The sequence below is a fragment of the Bubalus bubalis genome, chromosome 6 (genome assembly GCF_019923935.1).
Source record: "Bubalus bubalis isolate 160015118507 breed Murrah chromosome 6, NDDB_SH_1, whole genome shotgun sequence".
Lineage (NCBI taxonomy): Eukaryota > Metazoa > Chordata > Mammalia > Artiodactyla > Bovidae > Bubalus > Bubalus bubalis.
The window spans coordinates 8509453-8526409 of NC_059162.1; the positions used below are offsets into that span (position 1 = coordinate 8509453).

A 16957-nucleotide genomic window follows, 5' to 3' on the forward strand; every position below is an offset into this window, starting at 1 on the left:
CTCAGCAAAACCCAAGGGAAGGCAGCAAGACCGGCCGGGGTGCGGGACTACTGGCTTGCTTTCCACCCACAAGGGCCTTGCCCTGGTTCCTCCTGGCCAGGTGCCTCCCTCTTTGAGCCACCCTGGGCCTTTCCTACCCCTCCCCCCACCTGGCCCCTCCCGTCACAGCCCCTTCCACACACTGCCAGGTAAAGCCTGCAGCTGATGATGGGATCCCACACCCCCCCAGGTCTTTCCCTTATTCCCTCCCTCTGTGGCGCCCATTAGCCAGCCTGAGCCGTGGGGGCGGCGGCTGCCTAGTCTCCGTGCCAGGCCCAGCCCCCGGAGACGCACCTGTTCTGACCTGCTGAGCAGGTTCCCAAGTTTCTGCCTTCGTTGTTGGCCACGGCGTGGGAAGCAGCTCTGGGGGAGCTCGGAGCTCCCGATCACGGCTTCTTGGGGGTAGCTACAGCTGGGTGGGTGCAAGGGGGCTGGGTCCCCTAGCGGAGACCCCAGGGGGCAGGCAGGTGCGTCCCTGCCGGAGGACTCTGTGACTGCCTACCGTCTGGGTCGGTCCCTATCCAGCTCTCGAGCGGCTCCCAGGGAGACCTCGGTGGAACTTCAGAAACACTGGGCAGCTCTGCCTCCCGACCAATGCCTCTGTCCCTGGGAGCCGAGATGTGGGGTCCTGCGGCTTGGCTGCTGCTGCTGCTGCTCCTGGCGTCATTTACAGGTAGGACTTGCTTCAGGACCCTTGTTCCTGAGCCCAAGCTGACCAGGCACACACACACACACACATCCACACGCATGCACACGCGTGCACACATACACATTCCCTTCCTGTACTCTGAGCTGAGGAACCGGCCTCCCTCTCGCCTCTCCAGCTGCTACCAGGGCCTCAGGAGAGCCACTGGAGCTCTTCTGTTTCATGTCCCTTTCCAGCCCCAGGCCAGGTCTCTGGGTCTGGGCTCCCTGACCACCTTAGCCAAAAGGCTGGAGCTGCCTCTGGGGGAAGAGATGTGGTAATCCAGTACAGGCGGCCAGGGAGGTGGAACTGGTGGGGACCCTTTTGCCCCAGGGTTTCGTAGAGATTCCCTCATCTACCCCCTGGGCTTCAGAATTGCTGACTGGGGCTGCGGCTGACTCAGGGCTGAGCTGGTTTCCCCAGTCATCAGGGTGTAGGATGCCTGATGTCCAGAGAATGGACAGGGTCTTTCTCTCCCCTCCTATCTCCATGATGGCCCAGAATACCAGTTCTGTGGCACCTGTTGGGGGACTGTCGGGGAGCTGGAAGCTCTTTTCACTCTGGCCCCTGTCTCTGAGCACACTATGAGGGGTGCTATTCCAAAGTAGGACGGCTACTTCCATGAGTGGAAGTGGGGCACCTTCCAGAGAGGGCATGGTCCTCTTTTCTTTATCCCTCGTCCTATTTTCTCAACTAGATGTCTTGGATCACTCCCGTCTAGCACTATGTACAGAAGCTTAGAAATTATAGGAACTTATAATCTTCAGAGTGGGGGAGAGAGAGTGTGTGTGTGTGTGTCTGTAAGTGTGCATATGCACAATGAAACCAGGGTAGGATACCTTAGGCTGTTCCCAAGGTAATGGACAACTGAGAAATCTTCCTCCTCAGAAAGACAGGGCCTCACCTACATACAACAGTTTGATTCCAAGTCCCAGGAGCAGTGGTGACGGAGCTGCAGTTGTCCAGCAGTGATTCTCCCCAACCTCCATCCCCACCTAAAGCTGTCAGGAGAAGAGTCAGACTTAGATGTGTGGATGGGTGGGGGTGGCTCTTGCTCTGATTTTCTAATAGAAGGGTCATTGACCCAGCCTCCAGCGGCAGGATACTGAGTTCTAAGCTCTGCCATCTCTCCCTCCCCTCCCCCCATCTTAATTCCCATCTTCCAGACAACTCTTCTCACTTGCTTGGGCCAAGAGGGTGGGGCCTGGTTGCTGGGGCCAGGGCACTCAGCAGGCACTTTCCTGTAGGATCTACCCACACCTAAAAGATCTACCCACATCTAGAGAGTGGAGCCATGATGTCTCAGGACTCGGAAGGGATCAAAGAGATCCAACTCCCTCAGGGAAGTTTCCAGGGAAAACTGAAAGAAATAGAAAGGCCAGCGAGATCTCAAGATTCCTCAGTGTTAGAAGCATAATGGGGGTTAGCGTCTTGGTCTTCCAACCCCTAAGTCATCGGAGCATAGCACCTCTGAGTGCTCACTAGGGAGAGCCAGGGCACTGGATGCTGGACACGCAACGCTTAGCAAGACATAGTCCCTGCCTTCTTTTTCCAGGACACAAAGCTGTTCTTTCTCAGAGAAGCCCATGGCAGGGAGAGGAGACCCCTTCTAGTTAGGGCATCACCCCAACCTTGTCTGGTGCCTGATGGATGGGTGCCGTGGCCAGGGAGGCAGCCTGGCTCCAGGGAAGCTGGCACCCAGGGAGCCACACTCAGCTGCTGTGACCTGCAGAGAGTGCTCTGCGGGCCAGAAGTCAGACCCCGGGTTCCCAGCCTGAGGAACAGATGGGCCCACCTGACTGCCACCCCCATTCTGGCTCCCCTGTGGGCATCTCCTCAACGGCCCCCAGGAAACTGGAGTGTTCTTGTCTCGGAGAAAGCCTTGGACAGGAACCTTGGGAAATCAGGAGTTTTGGGTTCTGGCCCCATTTCTGCAGTTAATTTGTTACACGACCTTGGGCCACTAAGAATCTAGACTTCAGGAGACCAAGAGGTGGGACCAGATGATCTATAAGGGCCTTCCAGCTCTGAGAGCCTGTGGCTGCGTGAACGTCCAGGCCCTGACTGAAGGAGGGTGCTGGGTGCTGGTAGAGGAGTCTATCTGGCTATGGCGACAGAAGGGGGAAAGGTCCTGACCGCCTTTCTCAGCGGGGACCAGGGGTAGCTTTACCCTAGATACTGCCTTCCGCCCCTGCACTGCTGCAGATCTGTGTCCCACCAAGTCCTGGGTCATTAGTGCTCTGAGCCCCAGGGCCCTGCCCCACCCCTGTTAGGGAGAGGAGCCCAGGCTGGGGAGGCACCCCAACAACCACAGCTCTTTGTCTCTCCTTAATGGGATGAATTTCCGGGTGAGGTCTCCTCCCTTCTCCTTCCCATCTCCTGCCCTGGGGCTGAGGGACCCAAATCTGTAGATACCCTGCCAGTAGGGTCCTAGCTCCTAATCTTTGCGGCCAACTGAGCCCTGCAGGACCCCAGAGAACACAGGGTTCTCTGAATTCTGAAGTCTGGCCTCTGAGGGTTAGGATCAGCTTTCTGTCTGAAGTTAGTTTTCTAGAAAGGGAGGGACCCCATCCCTTTCTCTACTCCTATTTACAGAGGTGGGGGCAGGCCCTTTTCTGAAGGACCTACCCAAGCCCCGGGGGAAGCCCAGAAAGGGAGGCAAGTATCCCTGCCCAAGGTGGGGAGCGCTAGGAGGATCCCAGGGAAGCCCTGTGGCCCCCAGTGACCTTAGTCCAACCCCAGTGTTTCAGGGAGCTGGGCCAAGGGGACCCCAGCCACAGAGATGGCAGTAAGAGATTCATAGTAGAGTCCACGGTCCCAACCTCTAGACCTCAGCCTCGGGATCCCGGGGCCCTCCAAGCAAGATGAAGGGAGGTCAGCCACAGTGGGAGCAAGCCTAGTGAAGAGAGAATGCCTGGGCTTTTTGGACTCCCAAACTTGCCCTTCTGCTGACCAAAGTCTAGGCAGACAGAAGGGATGGGGTGGGGTGGGGAGCTGAGTCAGGAGGGAAGGGAGGAGAGAAGCCTAGGGGCTGAATCTGGGAACAGAATCTAAACTGAGAAGGTCAAGTTCAGAACTGGGGTCCAGCCACAGAGCTGGAGGAGGAGGCCTGTGCCTGAGGGGGAGGGGACAAGATCACTTTTTCACTGGACAGGGAGCCTCAGGCTTCAGATGCTTTCCCCACAGTTCTCAGGCCACCCCCCCACACACCCCCTTGCCTTTAAAACTGGTTGGCTGTCCTGAGAGCTGGGTTGAGGCTGTGATTTGGGGTGGGGCAGAGCTGGCCACACTTGCAGAGGTGGGGGAGGGGCGGCTGGCTGGCAGGATTGGGGAGGGGGCTAGGATCCCAGGGGTTTGGGAGAAGTTGAATTCTGGGTCTCCCACCCACAGAGTGGCTGTTGTGGTGACTCAGCCAGGCTCAGACTCTGGCTCCGGGGGGTTTAGGGGACTTATCTGTGCTGGGAGCCGTGTCTGGGCCGGAGCCGGGGCTGCCTCAAGGCCCGTCCTCCCCCATTGTTCTCACCTCCCTTTGTGACTGGTGTGGCCCCCCTCCCCAGACACTAATCTGTGGTGGGCGCTTTGCCCGGGTTGGGAAGCTCTCACTAAGCTGAGGGGCTTAGGACAATGGAGGGTAAGCGAGGGAGGTGGAGGAAGGCAGAGAGAGAATCTGCTGGTTTTCAAAGTTCCAAGGCCAAGGTTATGGGGCAGAGGGAAGGATGGAAGGAAAAAAAGTTGGGTTGTTTATATAAACGGTCCTGAATAAGGGGCTTCAGGGGTCCCTTCCCAGGTCCTTTCTTACCCCAAACTCACCCACACATTCCAGCTCTTTCTTGGGGAGGCTGCTGCTGTGGGGTGAGGGGAGGCAAGAGTTAACAAAGGAGAATGAGACCCTAGACAGCCCAGCCCGCTCCCCCTAGCCCCAGGTAGGATCCCCCTCCTCCTTCCCAGCAAACCTCCACCAGACAACCCTCACCCCAGGCCTGCAGCGAGAGCTGGTTTTTCTGGTGGCGGCAGCAGCAGAGACCTGACAGAGATTCCCAGGGAGAGGCCTCCCTGAGGGGCCAGAGGTACTGGGGGGGCCTGGGGCGTGACTGGAGGGGCTGAGAGAGGTGGGGGTCCTTCCAGTAGGAACCTGAGGAGCAAGGGTAGAGAGCTTTTGTTTTGTTCTGTGGGGTAGTCCTTGATGACAATTTCCCATCACCCCAGAGGGACAGTGACCTCATCTCTGGGTCCCTCTGCCTGAGATGAATCTGCCTCAAGTCTGGGGTGAGGAGGGGAGGGGTGCCTGGGCGACACTCCAGTAGGTGCAGAGACAAAGGCCCCGAGCCACACTCCACTGACCAAAGGCAGCTGAGACAGACAACTATGCGGAAGCTAAGAGAAACCAACATGAAAATATTTACTATGTGTGCACATCACAGACATGCCTTTTCAAGGCTTGCTCTGATGCTGACAAGCACACATGCACTCCTGAAGAGAAAAAGTGGACACATATATGTGGGAAACACCCCCAAGTTCATGCAAAGAGGCAGCCTCTCCTGCATGTGAACCAGAACTGAGACTCACCAGGCCCTCACCCAAAGACGGACATGCAGACACACAGAGCTCACACTGCCTCCCTTCCTCCTCCTCCTGGACCCACCTCCAGGACCCCACTGTGTGCCCCTAGATGCCCCCAGATCTAGATGCCCCTAGATGCAGCGTGGATGCTGACGGAGAAAGCCTCCGCAGAAAGGAAGCTGCCTGCCCGAGAGATGCAGGAGAGCTGCCACTGCCAGCCTCAGTCTCCCCTCTGGAGATCAGAGGCCAGGCCTCGCGCAGAGAGGAGAGCTGGGGCACAGGGTAGGGAGAAGGCAGCCAGCCCAGGCCGGGAACGGAGGGCCTGTCTGGGAGAGGTGGGGTACACAGAGGGCAGGGCCCCAAAGAGGCCCGTGGGGGCCTGGCCAGGGGTGGGGGAGGACCAGGGCAGGGATCCCGTCCGGCCAGTCGGGCCTGTTCTCTGCCTTGCGCAAGGTGGTGGCTGGTGGCGGCTGTGGCTAGGCTGGCTGTGCAGCAGCGGCTGAATCACCAAGGCTCCTGACCAGCGTCCTGGTGCTCCCGGGAGGAGGGGAGGGGAGGGTCAGAGGGAGGGGCGCTCAGCCAGCAGAGTCCACCAGCCTCAGCAGTCTGCAGCAGAAGGGTCCGTGGGCTTGGCCTGGCCACTACATGCCCGCGGGGTGACCTCACCAGGCAGGCGGTGTGTCTCCTTTGCTCTGGTGACATCATCATGCTGACGCCGGGCGGGCACTGGGTGGGGGAGAGAAGGAGGAGACAGTGCTGGTCTGCCCTACCCTGGGAGTCTCAGCTTCTGGGTCTGCCTACTGGGCCCAAGTTCTCTTGTCCTTCTCTTGCAGCCTGTGTATGTGTGTGTAAGTGAAGGAGAGTGTTGCTCAAGCTGAGATGCTCCCAGTAAATAGTGAATTTAGGACAATGGAGAGATGTGGGAGAGACCCAGAAGGGACTTTCCAGTTTTACTGGGTTCCTCATCCTGCAAAGTTTGGGTTTATCACTTGGTTGGGGATCATGGAGCCACAGGTAGGGATGTGGAGGATCGGACTCAGACATGTGCTAGGGACTCGATGCATGTTGTACGCTAAGAAGGTATTTTTGGTGGGGAAATGTGATTAGCGGCGGGGAGGGGCTAGTTGCTTGACAAGTATAGGAATGAGGATGCCAACTGACATTGTTCCAGGAGTAGGCTTTGGAAGGGTTTGAGTGTCTCCTAGTGGAGCAGGGCTTGGATTCCCTGTGACCTGCATGGACATTGGGATTAGAAGCAGGGGAAGTACCAGGAAGCCCCAATCTCAAGCCCAACTTCAGCCCTTCCTTGGCAGCCCTGCTCCCTCTGGTGCCAGGAGGAGGTGCCTGGGAGGGGTGACAGGTGGTTAGCTGGACTCCTTGGCTGGGCTGGGTGGGACCAACATCAGCTTGGGCAGGTCAGGGCCCTGGTATCTGGCCCTTCAGGTCTGTCCCGTCCCATTCGGGCCCTCCCAGCTCCCAACAGCACCCTCCCTCCCTCTTCCCGTTTGCAGGGCCGTGGGACCCCCTTCCTCTGTCCCATGCTCTGCCTCACTGGGACCCTCTGGCCACTCTAGTGGGGCTTAATTTTCTCCCCCCATGTCTGATTCCCTCCACCCTCTACTTTCACCCTAGGTCCAGTCTGGAGGTACTCCCTTTGGCAGAGAACCCAGCTAGCTAGCCTATTGTGTCTCCACCCTAAGGTTGCCATGCTAAACCCCTCCCTGCCCAACCCAACCAAAGACTGCACATTCCTCCTCGTTCTACGCTTTCCTTCTTCCGCCTGTCTCTCACATTCATTCATTCATCCACTCATCCAGTCATTCAGTCAGTCAATAAATAATAACTGAGTACCAGTTATATGCCAGGAATGCAGACCACTGAGCACTGAATCAGAAGCCATGTTTGCATATGTGATGTGAGATCCAGTTTATACCCTTGAGGTTCTCAGTCTGGTGGAAGAGGCAGACGAGAAAACAGCAAATACAATCTGTGGTATCAACAAATGCAGTCTGTAATGGGTCCACGCAGGATGCTAGAGAGAGAACGGAGGAAGGGCAATCACCCGGCCTCAGGTGGGGGTGGGGAAGGGAGGACTCCGGGAGGAAGTGATGTCTAAGCAGAGTCTTTAAGGGTGAGTAGGAGTCACCCAGACGGTGATGAGTAGGAGCTACCAGACATAAGGAGGAGGGCGTTCCAGGCAGGATCACAGCATGAGCAAGGTGAAGGCCGGCAGGGTGTGTGAAATGCTGGCCAGAGGTAGGAGCTTTGAACTTTGTGGAATTACTGGACATGCATCCCCAGGCAAGGCGCTCTCACCATTCCAGAGAGCCTTCGTTCTGCCCGCAGCCCTCTGCCCCCAGCCCTGTTTCATGCACTTTATTCCACAACTTCAAATCTCCTTCTTCCCAGCCTCGAGCTTCTCTGGGCCTCCCTCCCTCATAAGTTACTCATTCTAGAAACCTAGGAGTTGTCTTTGAGCCTTTCCTCTTTCTGGTCAGTGAGCAAGGCCTGCCGAGCTTCTCCTGGAACTGTCCCCTCCTCTTGGCAGCACCGTGCAGGATGCCAGCAGGGTCCTAATGTGTCTCCTGCCCTCAGTCGCTCTTTCCAGTCGGGGGGCACACGACCACTGGCTTAATGCTCTAGTGACTCCGTATTTCCCCTGGCCAAATCTGAATTCCTTTGCCTGGTGTGGAAGGTCCTGGAGGATTCTGCTGTGACCAGATGTCCCACTCTCACTCAACACACACGCCTTGCCTTAGTTGTGTCCTCTCCTCTTGGCTTCCTGAACCAGCCAGACTCTCCACCTCCCTGGGGTTTGCCCACCTTGGGCCCTTACCTGGGATCCCTTTCCAGCTCTCACCCCCTCCGGATTCTACCCACCTCATGCATGAGGCCCTCCTACCTGAATCAGGACCACTGTGACTAGCCTATCCCATAACTAACCTGCAACACACCACTAACCACTAAATAAGAAACCATCACACATATTTCCATAGATGTTTCCATACATATCTCTTCCCCAGAAGAACTCAGATTCTTTAAGTGCAGGACATGCATCCTTCTTTGCTGATAAGGCTACATGATAGATCTCCCTGAGGGCTTCATACTGTTCCTTATCAATGCACATAATACTCACCTTTCAACCCTGGGCCCCACCTCCAGTCCTCTGCTTCTGGTTCATGGTTCTAACCCTGTAATGTATCTGTCCTGACCTCTTCCCTCTGGGCCTCTGACCCTGGGCATTTCTACCTTCAATGACTTGCTCATTCCTGTCTCTGAGTCTTGGTTCATGCCATTCCTCCCACATAGCATACCTTCTTCTCTCTGGGAACCCAGGTCTCTCATCCTCTTATCTTCAAACCATGAAAAGAATGTTCCAAAGGGCCTGTTGGGATGGACCCTTCCTACACCACGTGCCGCATCCCAGACACCAACTCATCTCGACCCTTGCCTTGGCTCCTGGTCACTTTCTGAAAGCATTCTCTTTCCCTCTCTTGGTAGGTTAAGCCTTCTGTGAAAGTCTGTCCATGGCTTCCAGGTCTTTGTGGCATAAAATGCATTTGCCTGAGCTCCCAGAGGGCAGAGGCTGGGTCTCTTCTCCTGTTATAGCTGCCCACCTTACAACTGCTCAAGATAGGATCCAGGGCTGAGAGAGGGTGTGACTCTTCCATATACCATCTGTGTGGCCTTAGGCAAGTCACTTCCTCTCTCTGGGTCTCAGTTTCCTCATCTGTTAAAGGGCGATAATAACACCTACCTCTTGGGAATGGTTTGTGGATCTAATGAGGTAATGGACTGAACGCGCTTTGCAAGCATAAAATGCTCCAGGAGTTCTGGGCTGCTTTTGCTGACATTATCATTATGAATAAGTGTTCCCCAGCTCTGGCAGCGCCCCTAATCCTAGCTGCTTCTGTCTGCCCCCTGCAGGTCAGCGCCTTGCTGGTGAGCTGGAGACCTCGGACCTGGTGACGGTGGTGTTGGGCCAGGATGCCAAGCTGCCCTGCTTCTACCGAGGGGATCCGGGCGAGCAGGTGGAGCAGGTGGCATGGGCTCGCGTGGATGCAGGCGAGGGCGGCCGGGAACTGGCACTGCTGAACTCCAAATACGGGCTGCACGTGAGTTCAGCCTATGAGGGCCGCGTGGAACAGCCGCCGCCCCCACGGAACCCCCTGGATGGTGCGGTACTGCTGCGCAATGCGGTGCAGGCTGACGAGGGCGAGTACGAGTGTCGCGTCAGCACCTTCCCTGCTGGAAGCTTCCAGGCGCGGCTGCGGCTCCGTGTTCTGGGTAAGTGAGGCCAGTTGCCAGAGACGCCAGAACCTCAGGCCCTGGGTCTTGGAGGGCAGAGCCAGAGGCAGGGGGATGCAGAGATGAATGGGGTGGGGTCGAAACAGGAAGAGGTGGGGTCCTGTGGGACTGAGAGAGCTTCATTTAGCCCATCCACCCCCACCCCAATCCAGAGATTGTTTTCAGGTGATCCCAAAAGCTTGATATGGCTTGATCAGCCTTGGGGAAGAATCCATTTATTAGGCTGGTCTTCCTTCTATGGACCTGAAATCTCCCTCTTGGTTACTCTCACCCTCTGCAGCGAGATGACACAGCCTTCTCTCTTCTGCACAACAAACAGCCTCTCCACTAGATGTGGAGCTCTGTCATGCCTCACTCAAATCTCTTCTTCAAGCTAAATTTACTAGTTTCTGCAACAGTTCTACCAGACACACTCATTCAGAGCCTCCCTCATCCTCCTGGGCTCCATTTAAAATACTGGACCTAGACATGGACACACAGGCCCAGCTCTGCCCAGAGTGGCTGTGCGTGACCAGTGGGGCTCATGCCTTCCCTGATCCTGACCTTCAGTGAATGCGGTCGGAAGCCACAATTGCCTTGTAAACCACTTCTTGGCACTGTGGACTCTCGTGGTCAACGGATGCCCTGGACTTATGGTCAAGTCAAGTCTTTTCCATTCTGGGCTTGAACTGTTAATGTTATGAAGATAAAAATAAAGACCTTCATAGCTTTCCTTTATCCACATGAAATTTAGCAATACCAGCCATAGTAGAAAAACCTGAGTGTGAATCTTGGCTTCACCACCCCATAGCTAATGATCTGGACTGAATCATTTAACCTCCCTGAGCTTCAGTTTCTTCAGCTATGAAATAAGGATAATAATACATACTTCATGTTTGTTGACAGGATTAAAAGAAATAACGTTTGTAAAGTGTTGAGCACAGTACTGGGCACATAGTCAGTGCTTTAAAAATAGTGGCTATTACTATTATTATAATATAGATGTTATCTTGTTAGTTTTTAAATTACCTCATTATTTTTATTAAAAAAATGACCCATACTCATTGTAAATAATTCAAAGAGTGGAGAAAGGTACAAAGTCAGTTGAAATTCTACCACTCATTTGACCTCTCTGTTGATAATATGAAAGAAGAAAAAGCTAGACTGAACTGGGATGGGGTAGGGCCTCCTAACCGGGGTTGTGATGATGGTGATCTCCGCCTCCCCTCATCTGCAGTGCCTCCCTTGCCCTCGCTGAATCCTGGTCCGCCGCTAGAAGAGGGCCAGGGCCTGACACTGGCAGCCTCCTGCACGGCAGAGGGCAGCCCAGCCCCCAGCGTTACCTGGGACACAGAGGTCAAGGGCACAACATCCCACCGCTCCTTCACACACTCCCGCTCAGCTGCCGTCACTTCAGAATTCCATCTGGTGCCCAGCCGCAGCATGAATGGACAGCCACTTACCTGCGTGGTATCCCACCCTGGCCTGCTCCAGGACCAACGGATCACCCACATCCTCCAAGTGGCCTGTGAGTACTTGGGTCGGGCACCCCCATGGGCTCCAGGAAGATGGGTGAGATCCTGAGAGACCCTGAGGCCCCCCAGTCTGGCCAGCCTGGATCCTACAGGGCATGCTATGTGGCCAAGAGAGCACCAGTCCAAGGTGTAACACCTGGAGCCCATCCCAGATGACCTTGGCAAATCACTCCCTGACCTTCAGAGTCCTCCTGCTTACAAAGGAGCTTGCCCTGTTTTACAGGTTTCAGGGAGGTCAGATATAAATATGGAATTGAAAGAATTTTGTGAAATAGTTTAGGATTTGAAGACAGATGGACTTGGAATGCACCCTAATTCTGCTATTTACCAGCTGTTATTCAGTCAAGATTCATTTTCTTCATTAGCAGAAGGAGAGTAATCATATCAACTTTACAGGGTTCTGATGGGAATTAGAAACCACAAATGCAAAGCCTCTCACACAGCGCTTAGTGTATGAATGGTGCCAGGTCAATGGCAGATGTTGTTTTCCTGGCATTGGACTTCACGCCTCTGTGAGGGATGGCACTGGTTTCTACTCATACTAACATAGCATTTGGCACAAAGTAGGTCCTCAACATATGTTTGTTAAAGAAATGAACGAGCTGGAAATTCCCTGGTGGTCCAGTGGTTAGGACTGCACTATTTCCCTGCCAAGGACCTGGGTTCAATCCCTGATCTGGGAAAGTAAGATCCCACAAGCTGTGCTGCACAGTCAGGGAAAATAAAAAAGAAATGAAGGAACTAGGAGGATGGTTAAACCTTTGAAGAATCAGGGAGGGGTTTTGCTGAGCACCTGTTCTGTGACTGGCACTATGCTAGGGCCCACAGGGGATTCAAAAGGTGTTGCCACGCTGCTATGCAGAGGAACGTATAGGCTCGCTGCACAGGTAAACCAGCTGAACTCAGGGGACGGAGCTGTCAGCAGCGTGGGGCTGGGCTAGGTTGGGCCACAGATGGGAAGGACAGGGAAGGGCAGGAAGAGGCCATTCCAGGCAGGGTGAGGCCTGGGACCGGGGGTCTTCGAGGAAAAGCATCACTCCCATTCTCTCTCCTCCCACCTTTCGTTCCAGTCCTTGCGGAAGCCTCTGTGAGGGGCCTTGAAGACCGAAAGCTGTGGCAGGTTGGCAGAGAAGGGGCTATGCTCAAGTGCTTGAGTGAAGGGCAGCCCCCACCCTCGTACAACTGGACACGGTAAGGGCCAAGCTTGAGACTGCGATCCTTCCCTCGGGAACAACACGTACTCATCACGAACTGGGGCAATATACTCTGAGACCCAAATAAATTGGGTCACATGTTCAGACCAATACAAGAATGCGCATGGTCACCAAACATTATTATTGGCTTACACCAGGGAGTGTGGGATACATGGCAATGCGTAGGGAGTTAGCTAATAAGTGCTTGGCTTTTTCCCTTAACTTTAAAATTATGAAATATAATACAGTATTTAAATGTTAACACTTTTTATGTAAGTGCCTGAAGTGGATAAGACAAAAAGATACAGCTGACTGGGACTGTTGTTGAAGCAGCACTTTTATAACCGCTGTCACGTTGCCAGCACCTTAGAAGCGCCCTCCCGTCTCTGCTAGTTCCCTGGCTTTTTTCCAGGGTCTGAGATGTCCAGAGAATCGGGAGGGGGGGGGTCAGGGCCACATGTGTGTGAGCCCATGACACGCATGCTCTCACATATGAGCGGATGAGCCATGTATGTGGCCTTGTGCCTGGGGCTCTGTTCATGTACCCTACCATGCGATGTAAGGGGTATTGGGGCATGCAGTCACGTTTTTCCAAGTACATCTGAGCCCAAATAGGAATGGAAAGTCCTGTCGTACGGACTTTATGCCATGTGGACCTGGTGCTCAGTGCTGAGTGACGTGATGCCCACAGGAGCATGTGAGATGGTGTGCGTGTGGATCTTCCCCGAGTGCGTGCGGGGGTGCCCAGGTCAGGCTGGGCGGCAGGGAGAAGGGGCCTCTGCCTAGACCTGCCTAAAGGAGGGAGGGGCACCGTGGGAACAGCCGGTGGCTCTGGGTGACGTCATGGGGGAGGGAGGTGGAGAGCTGCCTGGGCACGTTGGATGGTGGCAGCCTCAGCCCGCCCATCAGCTTCCCTGTCCTCCAGGCTGGACGGGCCTCTGCCCAGTGGGGTACGAGCAGAAGGAGACACCCTGGGCTTCCCCACACTGACCCCTGAGCACAGTGGCACATACGTCTGCCGCGTCAGCAATGCACTCTCCTCAAGGGATTCTCAGGTGGTGGTGGATGTTCTTGGTAAGCACGGGGGCAAAGGCTGGGACCTGGGCCAGGGGCCTGGTGGAGGGCAACGGGAAGCAAGACAGAGAGTGAACTGGGAGATTGTTTATCTGGAGGAGTCGGGACTGTGTGTATTTCGCAGAGAGTCAGGCTGCAGGGGTGGTCTGGGATGTGTCTCGAGCGGACAGGGTGGGGCGGGCCAGAGATCTGGACGTCTGCCTTAGACCGCGGCCTGCCCCCAGCAGACCCCGAGGACGCCCCCGGGAAGCAGGTGGACCTCGTGTCGGCCTCCGTGGTGGTGGTGGGCGTGATCGCCGCGCTCTTGTTCTGCCTCCTGGTGGTGGTCGTGGTGCTCATGTCCCGATACCATCGGCGCAAGGCCCAGCAGATGACCCAGAAATAGTGAGTACTGGCCCCTCCTGGGCGGGTGAGGTCAGCGGGGAGCAGAGAGGAGACAAGCAGGAGGTGGGCCAGGACTGAGGAGCAAGAGGAGGAGCTTGTGGACCAGAGGTAGGCAGAGTCTCCTGGGAGGTGAGAAAGGCCTGGGGGCCCGGACCGCAGCTGGGTGAGGGGAGCCACGCTGCCCGAGTGAGGGCAGATCCACATTCAAGGGTGTCACACGCACGGGCACATACATGGCACCAGGCACACACACTCTGCAGCCACACCGCCACCTGCAGCCACGCGCTCACACTTGCAGGGACGGCCCAGTGCCCACACCCTCCAGCCCCAGCTCATAGAGGCGTCGCCAGACTAGGTTGGCCTTGGGAGGCTACCACTACCCTCAGCTCCTGACGAGGGGGTGTCTTCCCAGTGAGGAGGAGCTGACCCTGACCAGGGAGAACTCCATCCGGAGGCTGCATTCCCATCACTCGGACCCCAGAAACCAGGTGTGTGCACCAGGGTTGGGGGTGTTCGTGGGGCCGGGGCCCCTTTGCAGGTCAGGAGCGTAGGAGGGTTGCACTGGGGGGAGGTGGCGGGGTGGGCAGCGCTTCTTTGGGTCTGCTGGCTCACTTAGAAAGCCCTCTTCATCACTGGCCTCGAGGTCGCTCTGGGAAGCCATGGTTAGCACTGGTGTCAGGGTGGGGTCAAGGTTAGGGTGGGGGAATGAGGATGTCTGTGGGGCGGGGGAAGGTGACTAGGGAGGCGCCTGAGCCCCGTCCTGACTACTCCCCGTGTCCGGGCCCTGCAGCCGGAGGAGAGTGTAGGGCTGAGAGCCGAGGGCCACCCCGATAGTCTCAAGGACAACAGTAGCTGCTCTGTGATGGTGAGGCCCCCGGCCCCACCGGTGTCCCCAGCACTCTGCTCAGGCCCCTCTCCCGGCCCCCGATGTGGTGCGTCAGCAGCCCCTCCACCAGCCCCCTTGCTGAGACTCACGCTGCCCGCCTGCCTCCCCCTACACCCTCAGCTATGCCCTTACGCCTTTGTTCTCTAGTCGCCCCTTCCCCACACCTAACATTCACTCCTGTCCATCGCTGAGCCGCTGAGCAACCGTAACCCCTGCTTGTGCCTGACCTCTGGCCCCACCGTGCCCCAGCCAGCCCCCTCACGCGTGGCCACCCCGCCCAGGCTCCTGACTCGCCCCCTGCCCTTGGTCTCCAGAGTGAAGAGCCGGAGGGCCGCAGTTACTCCACGCTGACCACAGTGAGGGAGATTGAAACGCAGACCGAGCTGCTGTCTCCAGGCCCTGGGCGGGCAGAGGAGGAGGAGGATCGGGATGAAGGCATCAAGCAGGCCATGAACCATTTTATTCAGGAGAACGGGACCCTGCGGGCCAAGCCCACGGGCAATGGCATCTACATCAACGGGCGGGGGCATCTGGTCTGACCCAGGCTTGCCTCCGTCCCCTAAGCCTGGCTCCCTCTGCTGACAGGGAAGCCTTCAGCTCATCCCCAGGGGGGGCCTCCCTACACACTCTTTTCTTGAGGAAGATGCTCCCCACCCCACTGACTGCTTGATCTCCAGTCCTTCCAGTCCTTCCGTTGGAAAATGGAAGGGCTCTGCTGGTTGAGTCCCTCCCACAGTGTGTGCAGGTCGCTGTGTGTGCATGTGTCCTTGTTTGAGTGTGTGCTGCGTGTGTGTGCAGGGGTGACTGTGCCCGTGGTGTGCGTCTTGCTGTCACGAGTGAGCTGTGGTACGTGTGTCACCCAGTTCGGTGGCAATGTGGGGGGTACGTCACGGGGATGGGCTTGTGTGTCGTGCGGCCGTGGGACCTTTGCCTGTAAAATGCAGGTGTTTTCCTCAGACCCCAGAGCAGTATTAATGATGCAGAGGTTCAAGGCGGGAGGTGGAGACTTGGCCAGATCCAGGTGTGCGGGCATAGCTGGAGCTGGAATCTGGCCTCCTGAGTTGGGGAGCAGGGCTCCCACCACTTGGGACCCGCTGGGGCAAGTGTGAAGCAGTGGCCGGGGTCCGCCAGAAGCTCAAACTGCCCTCTGGTGGTCTCTAGCCCTGTTGCATGTACATATTTTCTGTAAAAAAGCCTGCACAGGGGAGCCTCTTTAAGGAATATTGCCCCAAACTCATTAAGAGAAAAGACTTTTTTAAAAACTTTGGACTCATCTGGATGTTTATCGTTACAAGGATTGCTTAAAGAGTCATAAGCCTACATAGGAATCCAGCAAAGCTAGACCTTGCTCGGGCCTGACCCCGGGAGGTTAATTCCTATGGTTCAAGGTGCTCCTTCTGAGGCATCTAGTCTGGACAGCCTTCTGGGAAGGAGACTAAGATCTGATGGAGTTTGAAGGAGGCGCGTGTGCCCCACAGTTACTGGTAACGGGAGGACAAGTAAGGTCTTTGGCCCTAGCGGTTCCTCGGCTCTTCCCCTAGGCTCATGGTTTCTTAGTTGCGTGCACAGGTGTTTGTGGTCCCGTGGTGGGGGGTCACTAGGACTTGGTGACAAGGGCTCCTGGTTTAGTCATGGTGTAGGGGAGAGAGAATAGTGATAATAGAACCAGGGAGGGTGGGAGTTCAAGTGAGGTGAAGGAGCTACTGGGAGCAAGAATATCCCCTTTTCCCCAGGGGTCTCAGGGTCACTAACTTGGGGCTCTTCCAGCAGTTTCGCTGGGTGGGGGCTGGGATTAGATGAGGTCCCTTTTTGCCTGCCTGACCCAAATACATTCAACCAGGATACCTAGATTTAGTGCCAAACCCTGCTCAGCCTGAACTCTGCTGGATTTCTGACCAAAGGAGTGTCTCTCGTCCCCTGCTCTCCAGCCAGCCAGGACTTTGCATGTGGAACCTGAAGATAATGGAATTCTAGTATGTACATTTGGTGTAAATATGTGCATAGTTGTACATAAATGATATTCTGTTTTTAAATAAACAGATAAAACCTGTTCTTTCTGGTTCCTGTCTTGCTCCCTGAATGGTGTAAATCCTGAATACTGAATACTCTTCTGTCTCAGCACATCCTCCCTGTGCTTCCAAGTTGGGGAGGAGCTAGAATGCCTGGAACTGGGAGGGACGGGGAGAGAAATGGTCTCCACCAGACCTTGAGCCATCTCTGAGAGTCCCCAGGTAGGACAGTGGAAGGGAAGACCCGTTCCAGAATAGGCAGTAACTCACTTGGACAGTATTTTATATCTTATCTTTTACTGGAG

At 55.8% G+C, this 16957-nt stretch overlaps 1 protein-coding gene across 5 annotated transcripts; it reads left to right on the top strand.

Moving 5' to 3' along the window:
- Nucleotides 1-327: 327 nt before the first annotated feature.
- Nucleotides 328-16693, top strand: NECTIN4 (nectin cell adhesion molecule 4). Of its 5 annotated transcripts, none has more exons than XM_006048498.4 (9): nt 328-712; nt 9212-9571; nt 10809-11099; nt 12177-12297; nt 13225-13373; nt 13598-13757; nt 14170-14245; nt 14548-14689; nt 14958-15099. In XM_006048498.4, the coding sequence occupies exons 1-9, from the start codon at nt 634-636 to the stop codon at nt 14960-14962; spliced, it is 1383 nt and encodes a 460-aa protein (XP_006048560.1). In that variant the 5' UTR covers nt 328-633; the 3' UTR covers nt 14963-15099. The 5 variants fall into 5 exon arrangements, with proteins under 5 accessions (XP_006048560.1, XP_006048558.1, XP_006048556.1 ...); XM_006048494.4 differs by having other exon boundaries at nt 331-712; nt 14548-14622; nt 14958-16693; XM_006048495.4 differs by having other exon boundaries at nt 334-712; nt 13601-13757; nt 14548-14622; nt 14958-16693.
- Nucleotides 16694-16957: the final 264 nt, after the last annotated feature.